This window comes from Euprymna scolopes, chromosome 41, assembly GCF_053919585.1.
Source record: "Euprymna scolopes isolate OS-2025 chromosome 41, ASM5391958v1, whole genome shotgun sequence".
NCBI classification, from domain to species: Eukaryota; Metazoa; Mollusca; class Cephalopoda; order Sepiida; family Sepiolidae; genus Euprymna; species Euprymna scolopes.
In genome coordinates, this window is record NC_136522.1 from 20,652,885 (window position 1) to 20,673,156 (window position 20,272).

The 20,272-nt window shown below is 34.5% G+C and overlaps 1 protein-coding gene across 4 annotated transcripts in view; it reads right to left on the reverse strand.

Moving 5' to 3' along the window:
- The window catches only part of LOC145266399 (WD repeat and FYVE domain-containing protein 3-like), a 447,754-nt gene that overhangs the window by 195,384 nt on the left and 232,098 nt on the right, over positions 1–20,272 (reverse strand). For all 4 annotated transcript variants that reach the window (XM_080122046.1, XM_080122045.1, XM_080122044.1 and 1 more), the window contains exons 10-12: positions 20,093–20,190; positions 12,309–12,469; positions 7,852–7,944 (exon numbers count right to left, since the gene is read on the reverse strand). In XM_080122046.1, coding sequence (XP_079978172.1) covers positions 7,852–7,944; positions 12,309–12,469; positions 20,093–20,190 — 352 coding nt within the window. The remainder of the gene's footprint in view (positions 1–7,851; positions 7,945–12,308; positions 12,470–20,092; positions 20,191–20,272) is intronic.

The following is a 20,272-nucleotide window of genomic DNA, read 5'->3' on the forward strand; positions in this document are numbered from 1 at the left end:
AACGTCGCACGTTGTTTTTTTTCACACTTTAATTTACAACTTTGCCTCAATGGTTCGGGTTCAATCCTCATACTTACCTTTTTTTTTTTTAACCCCCCCTCCCCGGATTTTTCACACACATCTTCAAACACCCGGGCAACGCCGGGTACCCCTCGCTAGCATCTATATATATAAAAGCGAAAATGTATGTGTATGTATGTATGTATGTACGCTTTCCCTCAATGTCCACAAAAGGCTTCTTTCAGAGAAGCGCTTGCTCGGTTCACAACTTCTTAAAACTTTTTATATCATCTATAAATTGTAATATCTCAGAGTTACCCACGGAGCTCGCCTGTCTATTTAATTTTATTGACTCTCAAACGTTAATTATTCGACATTTCCCGCATCGGCACGCGTTACATTCGGTTTTCGGTATAAAAAAAAGTGAAACTCGACTAATCACAGGCCGAAAGCCAGTTGTCTCAAGAGAGCTAAGTAACGTTTGTTCAATGTCGACTTCGTCATATCAGACTGTAGCTTTCATTTCGCTCCTCCTAATAAACTGGGAGCGGGTTTTTAAAAACAAACAAACCGATTTATTCACCTCATTTAAAACTGTCCCGCACAAAATGCTAACTGCTGAATACCTATCGCCGTCACGTCAATCAAAAATGCGCACCTGTTTTTTTTAACATTTTACTATTTTCCAACTGCGTGTCGTGAAGGCTTCGTTTTTTTTTTCACAGGCACCTGGTTTTTTTTTTTCACATTTTTGGGGTTTTTTCACATACCCCGAAAAACACCCGGGCAACGCCGGGTACCCCTCGCTAGTCTATAAATATAAAAGCGAAAATGTATGTATGTATGTATGTATGTTCGCTTTTCCTCGATGTCCATGAAAGGCTTCTTTCAAACAAGCGCTTGCTCGCTTCACAACTTTTTAAAACTTTTTATATCATCTATAAATTGTAATATCTACGAATTATACACGGAACTCGCCTCTCTATTTAATTTTATTCACTTTCAAACGTTAATTATTCCACATTTCCCGCATCGGCACGCGTTACATTCGCTTTTCGGTATAAAAAAAGCGAACCTCGACTGTAATCACAGGCCCAGACCCAGTTTGGTCAATGTCGACTTCGTCTTCGCTCCTCCTAATAAACAGGGAGCGGCTTTTTAAAAACAAACAAACCCATTTATTCAAAACTGTCCCGCACAAAATAACTGCTGAATACCTATCGCCATCACGTCAATCAAAAACGCGCACCTGTTTTTTTTAAAACACTTTACTATTTTCCAACTGTGCGTCGTCAACGCTTCGGCTTTTTTTCACAAACCCCGAAAAACACCCGGGCAATGCCGGGTACCCTTCGCTAGTATATATATAAAAGCAAAAATGTGTGTATGTTTGTATGTATGTATGTATGTGTGTCCACTAAAAACTTTCGACACACAGAACAAAATTTCACAAACTTGGTATCATATTGAAGCCCCATCCTTCGCTCGAAAAATATCAAAAAATTGGCCAAAAAACGTTCATTTTTTTCACCCCGACGACGACCGGTTCTACACATGCGTCAGATGACATCATGACTTGATTTACTTTAAATAGTTGAAGAACTGACTAAATTTCATGTACGTCGCGTTAGCTCAGTTGGTTAGCGCATTGGTTCGTTATCTAAAGGTTTTGGGTTCGAATCATGGTGTGAGATGTCTTTTTTTGTTTCGATCTTTTAAATTTAAATATTGAAACAGTGTTATTTAAGCCATTTTTTACGTAACGTTCGTTTTTCTGTTTTCTTTTTTTTTTTTTTACTTTGCGTATCCACCCTCCCGACCACACCCAAAAACACCCACCGATTTTTTAAATTTTAATATCGAAACAGGCTTATTTAAGCCATTTCTTTTTTGTTTTTTCGATTTTTACATTTAACATCGTTCGTTGGCCTTACGTTAGTTTTTTTTTGTGTTTTTTTTCCGATGTTTAAATTACCCCCCACCCCCGCTTAAGTTTTAACGTTTGTTTTTATGTTTTTTTTTTACTTCTCGTATAACAGACAAACCTGGTTATTGACCTCATTTGCTGAATAGCTATTGCTTATGTCGTCGTCGTCATCGTAACGCTCTACGACTTCCGTGCGCGCACCTGTCAATTTGGTTCTTTCTTAAATAAATTCAAACATCTTTCAGTAACTCATTCTGGCTGGCCGATTTTATTTTCAAACTTCGCCTCAGGGCTTTGGGTTCGCCCCCACCCCCTGATTTCTTTTTTATTTAACACCACACACACCTTCAAGCACCTGGGCAACGCCAGGTACCCCCGTTAGTATATATATAAAAGCGAAAATGTATGTATGTATGTGTGTTTGTGTGTCCGCTAAAAACTTTTGACAGACAGAACAAAAATTAACAAACTTGGTATCATATTGAAGCTCCATCCTTCGCCCGAAAAATATCGAAAAATTGGCCAAAAACGTTAATTTCTTCCCCCTGAAATCAACAATTTTCTACAGGGGTGGGGGTGGGGGAGTCAACAAAAACCGTCCTCTCATGACGAGATTGATTCTACGCATGCGTCAAATGATGTCATGACCTGATTTAGTTTAAATAGTTGAAGAATTTACTAAATTTCATGTATGTCGTGTTAGCTCAGTTGGTTAGAGCGTTGGGTCATTATCTAAACATTTTGGGTTCGAATCGTGGTGTGAGATGTCTTCTTTTTTTTTGATTTTTTTTAAATTAAATATTGAAGCAGGGTTATTTAAGCCATTTTTCACGTAACATTCGTTTTTCTGTTTTTTTTTTTTACTTTGCTTATTCTTAGGTTTTCATTAACACCCCCACCCCGACCGACCACACACACCCAAAAATACCTGGGTACCAACCAATTTTTAAAATTTTAATATTGAAACAGGCTTATTCAAGCCATTTTTCACATTTTTTTTTTTTTTGGTTTTTATTTTTCAGAAGTTTTAACGTTCGTTTTTCTATTTCCTTTTTTTGTTTCTGTTTTTTCGATTTTTACATTTAACATCATTCATTTGCCTTATGTTATTTTTTTGTGTTTTTTTTTTTTTCGATGTTTTGATTAACTTCCACCCCCCACCGACCAGGTACTCCCCACTTTATTTGTCAGATAAGTTTTAGCGTTCGTTTTTCTGTTTTCTTTTTTTACTTCGCTTATTCTTAGATTTTCATTAACACCCCCCAACACCCCCGACCACACACACCTCCAAACACTCGGGTAACGTTGGGTACCCCCCCCCCCACTAGTATATACATAAAAGGCAAAAAATGTGTGTGTTTGTATGTCTCAAAAAAATTTTTGACACACGTGATGGATCCTGACCAGATCGGTAACCTTTTGAAGCTCGATATCTTTGACGACAAATATAAAAAAATTGGCCCAAAACATTCATTACTTCACCCTCAACCGGGCAGTTTTATACAAGGAGGGGTCAGTTTTTCGTCAACATTTTTGCAAAGTTATCATACGCGCTTGCAGCGAAGTCGAATACCATGGGAGTTATCATTTTTTTACCTTCCTTGTTCACATTAGATGTTCGAACCTGCTTGCCTGCCTACTCTTTTGTTTTTTCTTATTTCAAACGTAATGGGATTTTTTTTTTCCTTTTAAAACAAAAACTGAATTATTTTACCATTCGCTTAAACTTTTTTTTTTTTTCACACCACTCTCCACTCAGGCAGCATCTTTTTTTTTTTTCTGGTTGACTCCTTACAAAACCACCTCTCCACACCCAGGCAACACCAGGTACCCCCCCCCCCGCTAATTTTACATAAAAGTTTTTACACAATTTCTGAACGCATATATTAATTTCATTATTAAATATCTCAATCAATTAATATATCTATCAATTTATATTTCTTATGATTTTCTTCATGCTTAACCTTCTATTTTTACTATAATTATTGGCTATAAACACTATCATTACTCATTTTTAGTATATCTATTTATATAATAAAACAAAATCTACTTGATATTAAGAATTTAAAATTTAACAGTTGAAAGACAAGAAAAGTGCAAAATTGATTTTAATAAACATTTCTATTTATTAAAATAAAATTGAAACATTTTATTTTTTCAAATTTTCGAATAATAAATTGTTACTCTTCAGGAAATACAGACACATAAGAAATACAAGAAAATACCGTCTGTATTTTCTGAATAATATTTTATTAATCGCATCATTGAAGAAAAAAATTTTTAATTTATTTTAATAAATAGAAATGTTTATTAAATCAACTTTTTGTAATTTATTACTTTGGCATTCGTCCCAAGATTCTTGCAATTTTTCTTTAGATCTCCTTCTTATAGGAGGTTGAAAATCACAAACACACACACACACACACTAAAGCTGATATACTCAGATCATATATATATATACACACACATCCACTTGTCTACTTTAATAGACATATTATAAATAATCACTATATATATATCTTGTGATAAATTAAGGTATCTATTTATTTGTTCAATGAAACTCAACATGAAAACAAAGAAAAAAGCCATCAACATCTTAAGTGGATAATCTGACATGATTCATATTTAAAAGTTTCTTTCCTCATCATCATCTTTTCCTAAACCATTAACAGAATTATGGCTTAATTTAATAACAGGTTTTTTTTTGTTTGTTTTTTTTTTGAAAACGTTTTAAAAATAACACTTTGCTCAAGAAGAATCTCTCCTAATCAAAATTCATGTCAAACACTCAAAGAGTAAGAAAACATTTACAGAAACATTAAGTTCTGTCATGTTTTGGAATTTTTGAGATGAGGATTGATAATTTGAATTATTTGGTCTACTGTTCTCATGTTTCTGGATTTTGGAGATGAGGACTGGTTATTCATCTTATTTGGATTCTTCGGACTACTGTTGTCATCTTGAGTGTCATTTTCACAACCTTTCAGTCGATGAAACCTGCAACCTTCTCTAAGTGTATCTTGTCGAACTCTGAAATGTTTGTAGAACTTGAAAAGGCTCCTAAACTTCATACTAGAGTTGTTCGCAATTATCCATGTCAGAATCCTTCTGTTGAAATTGGGAATCTACACAGAATTTCAAACAAAACTCTTTATTTAATCTATGGGGCTAGTATATTCTCATTTCGTTAGTCATTACTGGGTAGAAGTCCCAAGTAATTGGCAAGAGTATTCACTACATCACAAGATCATGGCTGACAGAACGAGAGCATCCTCTCCTCGTGGATTAAATAAAGGGTTCCATTCTGAATTCCGTGCAGATTGAGTTTGACGAGATAAACCTGAGAAGATAGTCGACTGAAACATGGTGAAAATAACATTTAAGATGAGAACAATAGTCTGAATAATCAATCCTCATTTCAAAAATGCATAAACATAAAAAAACACAATTTCTGCCATAATCATAATAAAATCTAATTATTATTCATTCTCTGCAATACATATATATAAAGTAGTAGCGTTCGTATGTGTGTGTGTGTCTGTGTTCAACTCTCCTACAACCCACACAACTGGACCGATCATGACCAAACCTGGCATGATGACGGTTCCCCGCCTAGGGATGGTGCATACCATTTTCCAAGGTAAAGGTCATAGCCTATGTATATATACTCTCCTACAGCCTACACTACTGGACCGATCATGACCAAACCTGGCATTATGATGGTCTCCGACCTAGGGATTCTGCACACTATTTGTCAAGGTCAAAGATGAATGTTGGGACTTTGCTGTTTGCGGATATCCGAGCATACAGCAAAGTCCCACACAAAGCGTGAATATCTTTGCTAGTGTTACATATACATTTATATTTCATCATATATATATATATATATATATATATATATATATATATATATATTTCTTTTGATAAAGTGGTTATTAAAGATATGCATACTGTCCATTCGAATCCAGAAAAAAAAAAAAAAAAAGGCTAAGAATTTGGCTTCATTCTTTATCTCTTTATAGTCACTATTTGCTGTGCATGGCATATTGTTGACAATTTAGGTTCTTGTCCAGAATTCCCCATATATTAAAAACATAAAAGAAAAATGTTTGATATGCTTACTTGTGATGAAACGAAAATATATTCCAAAAATGACAAACTGATCAAGTAGTTTTATTTTTATAAATAAATTTATTTTCATTTTTAAGTTGTTCATGGGAATTCATAGACATTACAACATAAATTACAGAAGTTTGAATTATTGAGTTATCTCCCTGTGTTTTTTTAAGATTGTTTTCAAAATAGTGAACAAGACAACCACACTTCTTTACTCATCAAATTTGATTTTCTTAATTAAAAATACTACCAAGTCAATTTATGATTTTTGAAATATGATATTTCTTTTCATCATAAGTACGCATATCATACAGATCTTTCTTTACTTTTGTTTTTTTAACATGGGGGAATTTTGGACAATAACCAAAATTTACATAAGCCACTGTATCACCAAATGTTAAAAAAAAAAAAAGACAGATTATTCCTCACTCTCCAGAGTTTTAAAAATTTACACTTTCCCCACAAGGCTACCATTCGCTCTTGCATGGAATATTGTTGCCACATCTGGGCTGGTGCATCTACCACTAGTCCCTCCCACTTAGATAAGGTCCAAAAAAGAGTTGTCAATCTAATATATCCCACTTTATCAACTAAGCTGCAGCCCCTGACCCATTGCCACAATATTACATGTTAAGTTAGGGACTGGCCGTTTGTTAACTGCAAAGTTCTTTCGTTTTCGATAAAGACTAAATGGCTACGTCGGCAGGTCAATCAATGAGGTGCTTTTTCGCTCGTTCGAGCTCAGGGGAGCAGATGTCACTCCATGTCTGTCGGTCTCTGTGTGTCTCAGTCTCTCAAAACTCGCTGCTTATATTGCGGGGGCGGGAGCTAAATCTTCTTCTTTTTCTCTCATTCGGCCCTTTAACCAATCAGGATGCCGGAACCGCTGTCACTCAAATTTTCACCACGCGGCCTATGCTCAAAAAAGGGGTTGTTTCTTCTTCTGTTGGCAATGGAGTGGAATGTCTCAGCCGGCGTGTGCCTAATAGAATTTGACGGGCCATTAAAACCAGAATGGTCTCATTCAATTAACTTTGAGGGATCATAAAAATGAACCAAATCCAATTCCACAAAGGCCACGCATCTTTTCAGTAGAGGCCACACACGCACCAGGGGGCCATCAACAATGGTCGCTTTGTAAATTGGAATTTCATTGGTACGCTTCCTTTCACTCCGGGCTGTCATGCTCAATTAGCGTTTACAGCTTTCTTGGCCAAAAGAAATATCCCTCGCATTTTGGCCCTATCTGCCTTTTTTCTTTTTTTTTTTCTTTTGTTTACAACTGTTTTTTTTTCTATGCCTGTCGCCCCCCCCCCTCTTTTCTCGGTCGCCTGCTACCTATCTCAGTGTCTATCCTGTTGGGTGCATTTAGCCTGCAGTTTACTGCACCTCGAGCCTGTCTCACAAATATTTTAATTGAATGTGTTTTGATGAACTCGTTTCACTTGTACCCCCTCAACGTACATATCTCCGACAAACCCGTTTAGCAATAAGATCTCACCCCTTCACTGTTGATGTCCCTAAATTCCAGAAAGCTTTCTATTCTAATATTTTTCCCCTCGAACAGCTAGACTTTGGAATTCCCTTCCTGCTACCTGCTTCCCTGACTGTACTAATATGCAGAAGTTTAAATGTATCATAAACAAATATCTTGTTAATCTTTCCTAGACATGGCCTCCAAATAGTAGCCCCTTATGTCCAAGTGGCGATATGCTTTGGTAGGGGTGAACATGAGTTAAAAAAAAAAGAGGAAATAAAACATCCAGTTTACATTGACATAAATAAGATAATTTTTTATATCCACTTACTGGCATTGCTGCTATTTCCATTCAGCAAAGTGGCAAGGGCTTCCATAACCAAAAATCCAAGTTCCATTTGTGCCTCTGAGATTGCTTCCCTTTCTGAAAGAACGAAATTAGAAAAAAAAATATTGCCATATGCAAAGAAATGAATTTTGTTGATGTTAGCTGGCTCTTAGACTATTTCTTACTCTATAATGAAGACAAATATGTATGCATTGATATTCTAGACTTTTTAACCTGTTAAAAACAGGTAAAAATTATATTGACTTAGAATGAGTGCTTTATGTCAACTTGATGGTTGAATATCATTAAATTTGTGCTCATTTTTACATTAAATAATAATCCCAATTAATCGTTAACTGTGCATCGAACAGATACCAGCATACTTAGCTGCACCTTCACGTAACAAAGGTCTATACAAAATTTTAGCCAAATCGGTGCAGTAGTTTCATAGAAAAAATTAAAGTAAATATGATGTTGTAGTAACCCTATTAATCCCTAACTGTACATCAAACGGATACCATAATACTTAGTTCACTGCACCTTATCATAACAAAAGCCCATACAAAATTTCAGCCAGATCGGCCTAATACTTTCTTACAAAATGGAACAGTCGGAAAAAGAGATATATAATATAGATGCCCATATTTTTTTCAAACATTTTTCAAACAAATTATTCTATATTTTTGCACATTATTTTTTTTTTAATTTTTATTTTGCAAATTTTAATTAACAAATAATAAAATCAAGTAGTGTTTATTAAAAATTATTATTATTGCCATGAGGACATAGGATTATTGGTAGGGTTATGGGAGAATGCTTTGTTTTGTAAGAAACAAATAAAATCAAATAGGTTTTTCTTTATTAATAAGACAATAAATTAATACGGTGGATTAATTTGCAACACCGATTGGAAAAATCACACAAAACGAATCAATAACATCTGGTAGCCATTTTATGAGCTGACTATTTCAATATGATTCGCTTTTGTTTTCAGTACTTTTACATTTTTACATGTAAATTTAAATCAATTTGTAGATTTAATCAGTGCAGTGTATTTTATTTTAATACAAATTCAATGGAAGATCTTTTCATTTTTTAAGAAACTTGTTCAAAAAGAAAGACACTTTTCTTTTAATTAAATACAATTCAATCCTGCTCCAATTTCACAGCACCATAGAAAAAGATGGAATGTTAATTGCTTTTAATGAGTTTAACTTTGTGCAATCTTAGGTTTTTAAAAACTGATTAATCTTTATTTTCTAATTATTTTTCTTTCCAATTTAATTTACTTTATTATTTTATCTATGTTGTATAATGTATGGAATATTGTTGTCACATCTGGGCTGGTAAATCTCTTCAGGGCTGCCTCAACAGTTATAGTTACTGTCAAGGCACCTCCTGAATAATGTGAGCTTGACACTGGTTAATTGGTGAAGGCAGATTTAATATTTATATAAATTTTAATGATAAAGCTCTACTTTATATTGAGCATTTTTGAAAAAAATATTGGTTTAAGTTCATTTGATCAACATATTTGAACTTGTTGAATTATATATAAAAGGTTATTATACTTTGCTTGAAGCATTGTCTAATGTGTATATAAAGGAAATTTAAATCAGGCAATACAATGCAGAGATGTAACGGATCAACATAAACTGAAGCAAATTAAGACATACAATGGTGGAATAAACTATGCAGATTCACCTTTTATTAATACAATATGTATATTTTTCATATAATTGCACAGAGTTATTACTTGCATTGGAAGTCAGTATTATATTTCGGGAAAATTTTACTTCATCAAACATACATTTGTTTGATTTTAGTTCAATCTATATATATAAAAGCGAAAATGTATGTATGTATGTATGTACGCTTTTCCTCGATGTCCACAAAAGGCTTCTTTTAGAGAAGCGCTCGCTCGCTTCGCAACTTCTTAAAACTTTTTATATCATCTATAAATTGTAATATCTCACTTAACCACGGAGCTCGCCTGTCTATTTAATTTTATTGACTCTCAAACGTTAATTATTCGACATTTCCCACATCGGCACGCGTTACATTCGGTTTTCGGTATAAACAAAAAGCGAAACTCGAATCACAGGCCGAAAGCCAGTGGTCTCTAGAGAGCTAAGTAACGTTTGGTCAATGTCGACTTTGTCATATCAGACGGTAGCTTTCATTTCGAGACGAGGGAGCGGGTTTTTAAAAACAAACAAACCGATTTATTGACCTCATTAAAAACTGTCCCGCACAAAATGCTAACTGCTGAATACCTATCGCCGTCACGTCAATCAAAAACGCGCACCTGGTTTTTTTTTTCACACTTTACTATTTTCCAACTGCGCGTCATCAACGCTTCCTTTTTTTCATGGGCACCTGTTTTTTTCACACACACCTACAACCACCCGGGCAACGCCGGGTACCCCTCGCTAGTCATATATAAAGGGGCTATTGTAAATGTGAATGTATATGTATATATATATTTTTTTTTTTCTTTTTAATCCGATGATGAAGGTTCTCATTTTGGATTTCTCTCTTCTTACTATTAGATCCCATTTGACTAGAGACAGACTTCTCTTTGGACTACTGCACTGCCCGGAAACAAACAATTTTCATTATTTCAGCTGTTTTGTAAACTTTCCAATCAGATTTTTTTAAACTTTCCAATCGGATTATATGCATCGTCATGCTGGGCTTATTTTGGAATACATTCTATCTAAAGAACTATTTTGCATTTTGGATCAACTCTAGAGGAGTTTCATTCAAGCTGAAATATTATGCGCGGTTTGTTGTTATATTAGGTTTTTACATATCCAATATTTTTTCATTTTTTTATTTGGCAATTTATAACTACAATAAATTGCAGTTTCACTTAATGCCTTAACTAGCAAATTCTAGCATTGCTACAAATATAATTCGCTGATTTCTTTATGTCCTCTGATGTGAATAATAATAAGAATAGCATTCTTTGAAACTCCACGGAATAAGGACTTTGTAAATTGTTTTTTGGAGTATTCAGTCAAACAATAAAGTTCAACAGTTTTAATTTTCTTTCTCTTATAATAAGTTCTACTCTCTATTGCGAATTGAGCTTTTTTATTCAGTTGGGATTACATTTTCTTTATATATATACTGTTATTTATATTAGTTTGACGTTTACCATTACGTATATTAGGTAAACACTACATCCCTTTGATGTTATTAATTTTCTCTTCTATACATATACATATATATTTTTAGAGGGAATTAGACCTGGAGTCTAAAGAGCAGAGTTCATTTTAATGTATTAGTAAATGCATTAATACTATTAAAAGAAAACAGTGCCCATTGTACTGTCGATATATAATAAGCTCAATAGGTATAAATATCCTAGAGCTATGCTAATATTGAGTAAAACGATTCATAATTGTGAATTAAAAATCAGCTTCAAAAGGAAAAGCAAAATCAACTACATTGTACGATCTCTAACTAGAAGACAAAATATAACAGCATGTCAAAAGATAGACTGACTGAATTGAAACAGATTTTATAATGGAGATAGAAAAGGAATATCTGCCTCACGACTTAAATGCTAGTTCTATTTTGGTGTCTTTAACTGCTCCCCCCCCCCACACACACACTATTTTTGCTGATGAGGAGACTTTGTTAATAAAGGACAAAACTTTTGTCAACTTATTGTCAATACTTATTGTCAATTTAAATTTTTTTTTTTTTTTTTACATAGGCATCACCACATTATCAAGGCCAAGATGCCACTCAAGGATAAGGGTTAAAGAGTGTACAGTAGAAATTGGACAATATAGTAATCATTAGTAATGAAAATTCAGTAAATTTGATAACTTATATGGAACGGCTCATCAAGAACTTATTTACGTTAGACTCGAACACAACCATATTGTAGTCAGCCGGAAAGCAGGAAAACGGAAGACAATTCCACAAATAAAATGAGCATAGTTTCTGAAACGATCATACAATCTAGTTGATTTTGTTTGTTTTTCCTTTGGAAACTGATTTTTAATTCACAATTATGAACCGTTTTACTCAATGTGTGTGTGTGTGTGTGTGTGTGTGTGTGTGTGTGTGTGTGTGTGTGTGTGTGTGTGATTCACATACAGTACCGTTTTGTTATAGCATAACTCAAAAGTGTAGCTAGACTAGCACCTTTCCCTAGCCGTGGATCGAACCTACAACCATAGTGTTGATAGTCAGCAGTTTTCCTCACTGATTGAAAATTATGGATTGTTAACAGGGCTATGACAACAGCATATTCTTTTCATTGTTTTGACTCTCGGGTATATATCCGACACAGTTAATCAACCAAGAACCACATCACTCTATATAAAAGCATATAAGATATCAACAGATACACACTCGAGGGTCAAAACAATGAAAAGAATATGCTGTTGTCCTAGCCCTAATTATAACATGTTTAATATGGGGAAACAAAGATGAAGCACCTGTTCCATTTTGAGGTTCTTTAAGGAGAGCAGCATAACGGTGGAGACATGTAACCATAACTTCTAACATTCCAACCTCTCGAAATACATCTTTGTAGACATTGTGATAGCGTAGGATCTTCAGCAAGCTCTTCATACAAAGAATACTGCATTCAACAGAACTGAAAAGAAAAGCATTTTACATTTAAATGAAGAAAACCTGCATTCAAAATGGCAAATGACAAACTTAGAAAATAGCAAATCAGTTTAAAATAGATCATCATCATCATCATATGAACCCAAAGATTTTATTATTAGCATTGGTTTCCCTGAAATTTTTCAAGTCAGAATTGTTTCTAGAAAGACATCAGGATTTATGCAAGGGACCACGTGAAGGTTGCCAACATCCTAAGTGAAAGTGATTTTTGTGGAAAGAACCGCATTCAAACCTGAGATACCCAGGTCTTCAATCCATCCCGTTACTTCCCGTTAAAATAAATAACCACTGATTGATTTTCATTCTGCGTCGGCATAGACAGAACACGGCAGATTTAGAGGAGTAAACCTTGATAAACAATTCTGTTATACTCATGAATAGCAGGAGTTCCTGTGGCATTTAACGGAATTGTTGTAGCAGATCAAAGAACAGTGTGATTGTGCGGATGATCATATTCTTGACAACGGACAAGCATAATACTCCAGTTAGTGAAGAACTCTAACAAGGTGGTGTCTCGACAAAATACTCATATCTTTGAAAGGGGTTGGGTGTTAGAAAGGATATCCAACCATAAAATGTTTTTCTTTAAACAAACTATGGCTGGTCTAAGTTTGCAAGGATTGAATTAAATGGTGAAAAGGCAAACCTGTGCAAGCCATGGACCGTGTCTATAACTGGAGAGCGAGTCAAAGAAATAAAAATCTATTTTTTGATTATTTGGATTATTCAGACTATTGGTATCACCTTGGATGTTATTTTCATAACGTTTCGGCTGATGTAATCTCCAACCACCTTGAGATGCATCATATTGAATTCTGGAATCTTTCTGCCAAACTCAAGAATCTGCACAGAATTTCCAATGGAACCTTTTATTTAATCCATGGAGGTAGTTTGTTAGTGAACCAGTCAGTCTATGTAGAAGTTTTAATTTGTAATTGTATTCTTAGTTTTACTTGCACTGAGGATTGAACCTTCAACCTCCAAAAGACTGTCACTTAGAACTGATTATTATTTATATCTGTTATGGTACAGGTCCTTGCAAGCTTTTTTTATTTTTACCGTTATTTTACCACAAACAAGGTACATTGCCACTTGGATATAAAGGGCTACTATTTGGAATCAAATGCTATGTAGGGAGTTGAGCAGCGAGATACCTGTTCATATTCCACTTGAACTTCCGCATGTTAGTAGTTAGGGAAGCAGGAACCCAGGAGGGAATTCCAAAGTGTAGGAGTTTGAGAGAAGAAACTATCAGAGTAGAAGGCTTTCTGGTATCTAGCAATCTCTATAGAGTAGGGGCGGGATTTTGCTACTTGTCGGGTTAGTCAGGAGTATTTATGTCAAGGGAGTACAAATGCCTTTAGTTTGTCAGGGCACATTCCATTAAAATACTTGCAAAACAGGCACAGGGATGCAACATTTTGGTGATTGGGCAGAGGTTAGAGTTTGGTTGATAGTGCGGGATCTGTTAGGTAGGAGACTTTTGTCAAAGAGCGAGAGTAGTGGTAGATGCACCAGCCCTGATGTGACAGCAATATTCTATGCATAGGCGATCAGCGGTCTTGTAGAGATATAGGATATTCTCAAGTGTAAGCAACTTTCTAGCATGTTAGAGAGAACTTATCTTCTTCACAGCAACCCTGGCAATGTCCTTAATATATTTGTTCCAATTCATGTTGCCCGTGAATGTTAAGCCAAGTAGTTTCAACAAAGAGCTTTCCTTCAGTGTATTATTAGTTATAGCAATGAGCGGTTGAGTTCTTGTATCTGTTAAAGGAAATAAGCTTAGTCTTGGCAGTATTGAATATTACCATCCATTTATATCAATTCCACTACAGACTGGAGGTTTTCTTCTAAAGTTCCAGCCATTGCCTTAGATTCGTTCATTAGTTTTCACCTCGTGTCTGTTAGAGTGTGATGTCATCAGTAAATATACACATCTCGGAGACGATTTTATCAGGGAGGTCATTTATAAATATCAAGAATAATAAAGACCCCCCCCTCATGGCACACCCACATTTATATCATGTTGTTTTGAGGTTTGATGTTTTGACGTACGACCATCGAGAACCTGTTTTTTTTTTCTTGTCTAAGAAGGATTTTGTTATTCATTCAGTAATACCATATGATTTAATTTTCATGAAAAGACATTCATGCTAGACTCTGTCAAAGGTCTTAGATATATCTAGGGCTACTGCCCTAGCCTCCCCTGTCTTATCTAGTGCATGATATATACGTTCAGAGATTACAGTTAGGATATCTACAGTAGACCGTGCTTGCCTAAATCTATATTGTCAGTTGGAAAGAAGTTTAGTATGTATATATGAGATGGTGGACTAGTACTTTATTGTTGAAGGCGGAGAATTAAGATCTATTTATGTCTATGTAAACAGATATATCTACAAGGCTGACATCAACAGCACTCAATGATCCGTTAGGCTGGAACTTAACATCATGCATTTAAATTTGACTGCCTACTTATAATTCTCTTCAAGGGCCCATCTTAGCATTAAAGTGTCTATAAATAATATTGTGATAAATATTATTGAATTTTTATCCATATGTTTCAACTTTTTTTGTACACCCCTGTCAATTAAATAAAGGGTTCCATTCTAAATTTGGTACAAATTCACAAGTTTGACAGAAAGATTCCCCGAGTTCAATGAGATGCATTTTGCTGAGGTTACATCTGCTGAAATGTTATGAGAATAACATCCAAGATGAGAACAGTAGTTCAAACAATACAAATTATTAATCCTCATTTCAAAAAAATATTTTTGTTTTATTTCTTTAGCGGCATATCAACCTATTTTCAATTATGTGATGTAGAACGCAATCATTTATATGCAATTAAAAACTTATAGTCTTTTGGGAGATTGTATGTCTGTATACAAATAGAAACGTGTCATTCGTTGACAAAAAAAAAGGAGTAGGCAGAGTACACATTAGTAAGAAAGTAGTTTTTAGGATGTCAATAACCAAGTTAAAAACTAATATAAATCTCAAGAATTTTTTCTTCCTTGGAGAAATAAACATAAAAAATACATTATGTAATATTTAAGTAACGTTTTTTTTAATCCACAAAAAGTAGATATAAAGTACATTATTATTATTTGAATTCACTGAACTACTGTTCTCATAGTAATTGTCTGTATTTTTGAGATGAGGTGTTTTCATTGATTGAGATTGTCGGACTGACTTTCTCATCTTGGTTGTTATAGTCACAACGTTTCGGCCGTTTTGCCCTCCGGCCTTCATCAGGTGTTTTGTATCGAACTGGGGAACCGTTTGTTAGGAGTCTCGAACCCAACCCTTTATTATTATTATTATTATTACGGGGGTACCGTGTTCGGACTCCAGCTAGGCTCTGGGACATAGTTGCTGATTCTCTGTTTTGAATATTACTTTTTACTGCCTTCGTTCAGGATTGAACTCAGCACCTTTGGGTAACTGTAAACTTTGATATGGGTAACTGTAAACTTTGATACAATGTCTAGAACCACTCGACCATATGTCACTAGGAGAGATATGTCGTCCACTAAAGGTATAATTAGAACATCGAAAAGCTATAATGCGTGGAGATATTGAAAAGTCAGGTATGGCTAACCATATCTGGAGGGAAAAGGGATACCATCTACCATTATGGAACAAAGTAAAAATTATATACAGAGAAGAACAGTGTTGAGTAAAACGATTCAAAGAAGCAGCACATATGCTGGATGACAATTGATATGTAGACCTAGTATAGAATTTAACACGTGTTGGAAATTGTACACGGGAGGGCCAGCCTTATTGGTTGAGGCGCTGAATGCCATGTTCTCTTTTCAGCCCTTTGATTGGACCCCCCCCCCCAGGAACTTCCTGTGCACGCAGTTTTAAAACTCATGGATCTTTTGCCTTTTTGGAATAAACCCTTCAAGGGGGCAGATGCTAAGTATCTCCCTAAAAAGCACTGCCTCAAGGTCAACCATGCTTGGAGAACACCTTTTTTTTTTCCCCCCTCTTAACCAAGAACTTATTCCTATTGTGATAGGAATATTTTTAGACAAATATCGTCTACCCAAGAACTGAAATAGTTCAGCTCTGTTAATGGAGTTTATTTCTCCCAGATACCATAGATAAATGGTTTCTGCCTCCTTTCATGAGCTCCTCCGAAGAGAAGCAATTTAACACTGCAAAACAACTACCAGACTCTCAGAGATGCGAGAAATGGGCATATTTTTCGCAGCCCTACCAAAGAAGACTGAAATTTATCTCCTCAGGTAAGACTTGCTTTTATTCCATTGACCTTTTTTTTTGCAATCTGTCGAGTTCTAAAGCGCGAGGAAATTAATTCTCACGCACGATATGGAAACCATCAATTATAAATAATAGATAATATATACAGTAATAAGTAAACAATATATTAGTAATAATAATTAGTAATAAAATAGTGATATTTACAACTAGAAATAAAAATAGGTTTAAGGCTTCCAAAATTTGTACTAGAACTGTCCGCAAGGACCCGTGTTACAGTGGTTAGAGTACTCAGAAAAATCAATTGTAAAAGTGATATTCTTCTAAAGGTTGAAAGTTCAATTTTCAGTATGGGCGACCAAAAAAATACAATTGCGAATTACTTAGGACCTCTATGCAGTCATGGCTGACAGAACAAGAGCATGCTACTCCCATGAAGTAAATAAAGTTCCATTCAGAATTCCATCTAAATTCCTCGAGTTCGACAGAAATATTTCAAAGTTCAACAAGATACTCCTACAGAAGGTCAGAGGTTGCATCAAGCGAAATGTTGTGAAAATGACACTCAAGATGAGAACAGTAGTTCAATGAATCCAAATAATACGAAAAACCAATCCTCATCTAAAAAGTTAAGAAATGTAAAGTACATCAGTATTTTGTTTAAAAACATTGTTTCTAATTTTTTTCTTTTGTCAGTAAAAACATGCAAATACATTTATCACGATTCCTCTCACGTTACCAAGTAAAGCATTTTTTCTGCAAAATTTCAAATATTTTTTTATACTATCTACAAAGCAGTAGAAGAAATGTAAAGACGGAAATTGACATAACCAGGTACTGCACCAATATCACTCAAAGAGCAGATTCTAGTTTTAATAAAAAAAAAAAAAATTTAATTAAAATCTATTTGACTTCAAATTCTTAATATTTTCAAATATTTGAGCTGGTGAATTTCTGTCCCATTTGAGAATTTTTGAGGAAGTGCAGAAACCTATCTGTAATTTGATTGGTTCCACCCTTTCTTCTTCCCTGCAACCTCACTCTCACAGACATGATGTTATTAGTCTCAGTCTTTTCTACAAATACTATTAAGGCATGTGCTCTTCATAATTGTCTCATCTATTCCCTGCTTCCTTTGTTCTAGCTTATTTGTCTAATGGTTGCCATCAATTTGATGTGTTGGTATCTCACGGTGTGGCACTATTTCTTTGTGCCACTGTTTCTAACACACTCTGCAGCATGGACGGGTGGTAATTTGGCCATGAGCGTAGAGATACAAAGAAATCCCTTCCCATAATTCCCTTGCTATCTTTCTGTCTCTTTCCTGCACGACCATCATGATGTGAGGACGCATAGTCTGTCTCTCCGTAAATGAGGGGGGCCACCTCCTCCCTCAACACTAGTTAGGGTAGTTAGCTTTGAAAAGCCTATTGTCCAGTTTTAATTGTAAAAATTAATTGTAATATGTATTGTTATATATATTATGTAAAATAAAATAGTTAGTTATACCTTATGTATATTACAATTGTGTCGCGTGTCGTTTTTCTTGTGTCTGCCATGAATGCCTTCATAAATGTCTTAAGTCGAAAGGCGGCCCTGAGGACAAAGAGATGAAGATTCCCACCAGAATGCCACCAGGGTGAAGAAGAGATCATCTTGAGAAAAGAAAGGAACCACACCCAGATCCAACATCTCAGGTATGATTTTCTTCTTGCTACACAGACCCTAATGACTGGCCCATCTTCATATCTTCATGAGACCGCTTTAAGACATTTACTGTAACACGTCTGTCAGTCACACCTCAGTGACCGGTAGATAGTGGTATAACGGTAATACAGCTGCCTATTCCAGTGTCATTCCAAGAACTGCAAATTTGTGGAACTATCTATTTTCACCAACATTATAGTGATTTCCATTTTAAAATATAGTACACAGCATTTGACATTGTCTTTTTAAGACTAAAGCCAATAGGCATCTGTTTTTTTGATGAATTATCTTTTGTTCTCGTTAGGTCCTTACATAAAGTGGTTTCACACTTTGTCTGGAGCAATTTCCATGAAAACTTCAAAGAAATTATACATGTTTGCTTTTATTAGTTATTCAAGATGAAAGTTATGTGTACATCACTGGTCAAAGTTTCAAGAGAAATTCTATTTAATCAATCGAGCCTGATAGGTACTGACACTTCAAGCCAGAACGCAACCTGGGAGCAATGGTAAATAAAAGTTTACTCCACACTCTGAGAAATTTAAATGTAATGTAAACAATGCCATTATGAATATGGCTTAATTTACAGGAACCCCTTACATTTCAGTAGCAATGTACCTTGTTTGGGTTTAACTAAAATAAAAATAAAAAATTTTTTAATTTAAAAAAATCCACCACCTTGTGAAAATGAAATATTCCAAATGTGTGGTGCGTTTATGAAATGGAAACTATGTTGAGTCATTTTCAGTTTTGTATTAATTTGTGTTTGTAAACATGACATATTTTTAATTCCATCGTTTATAGTATGTCAGAAAAAAAAAAAAAAAAAAAGGAGCAAAAAAAATTATTTTTTTACATCTTAATAGCTTCTTCCCTAGGACTGCTAGGTTTTGGAATTCCCTCTCTGTTTCCTGCTTCCTAACTGTACTAACCTGCAGGAGTTTAAATGTAATGTGAACAAACATCTTGCTGCTAAACTCCCCACAACCCACTGTTAGACACAATCTCAAGTAATAGCCTCTTATGTTCCAAGTCACAAGATGCTTTGTTTGGAGTGAAAAAAGATTTAAAAAAGAAAAGAAGGTTGAAGGTTACATTGGCTGAAACATTGTAAGAATAACACCCAGAATGAGAACAATAGTCTGAACAATCCAAATAGTACATATTGTTTAAGGTTTAACAAATTTCAATATAGACTAATATATTTTGAAAATGAATTACCAAATCATCCGATTAAAAAACAAAGATAAAAAAAAAAAACATCTGTACATGTACATGCCTATGATAAAACGAAAATATCATATTCCAAAAATGATGTAAATTGATCAAGTAGTTTTAGTTTTAAATAAGAAAATCAAATTTAAGAGTATCCAAGAAGTAACTGTCTGCTCGACATTTTGAAAAAAATATCATGCAACAAAGGGAGATTACTCAAGAACACTTATTTACTAGATTTATGTTGTAATATCTCTGAATTCTGTTTAGTTGCTTAAAAACGATTTTCTTTATGAAAGTAAAACTACTTTATTAATTTATGTGATTTTTGGAATATGATATTTCCGTTTCATGTTATTTATTTTTGTTTTTCTGGATAAGAACCAAATCATGTTTGTTCTAAATATCTTAAACAGAAAAGATGACTTACTGTTGCGTCTTGATGAGAATGCTTAAGCTGATGAGTTCTTTGCATGGCACAAAGTTCAAATTAAATACAATGAATTCCAAAAGTTCAAAGAATTTTTGCTGGAAAAATAAAGGGAGAAAAATTAAAGTTTAATATTGACAAAATAATAAGAAAATAATGAATTGTGATATATAATAAAAA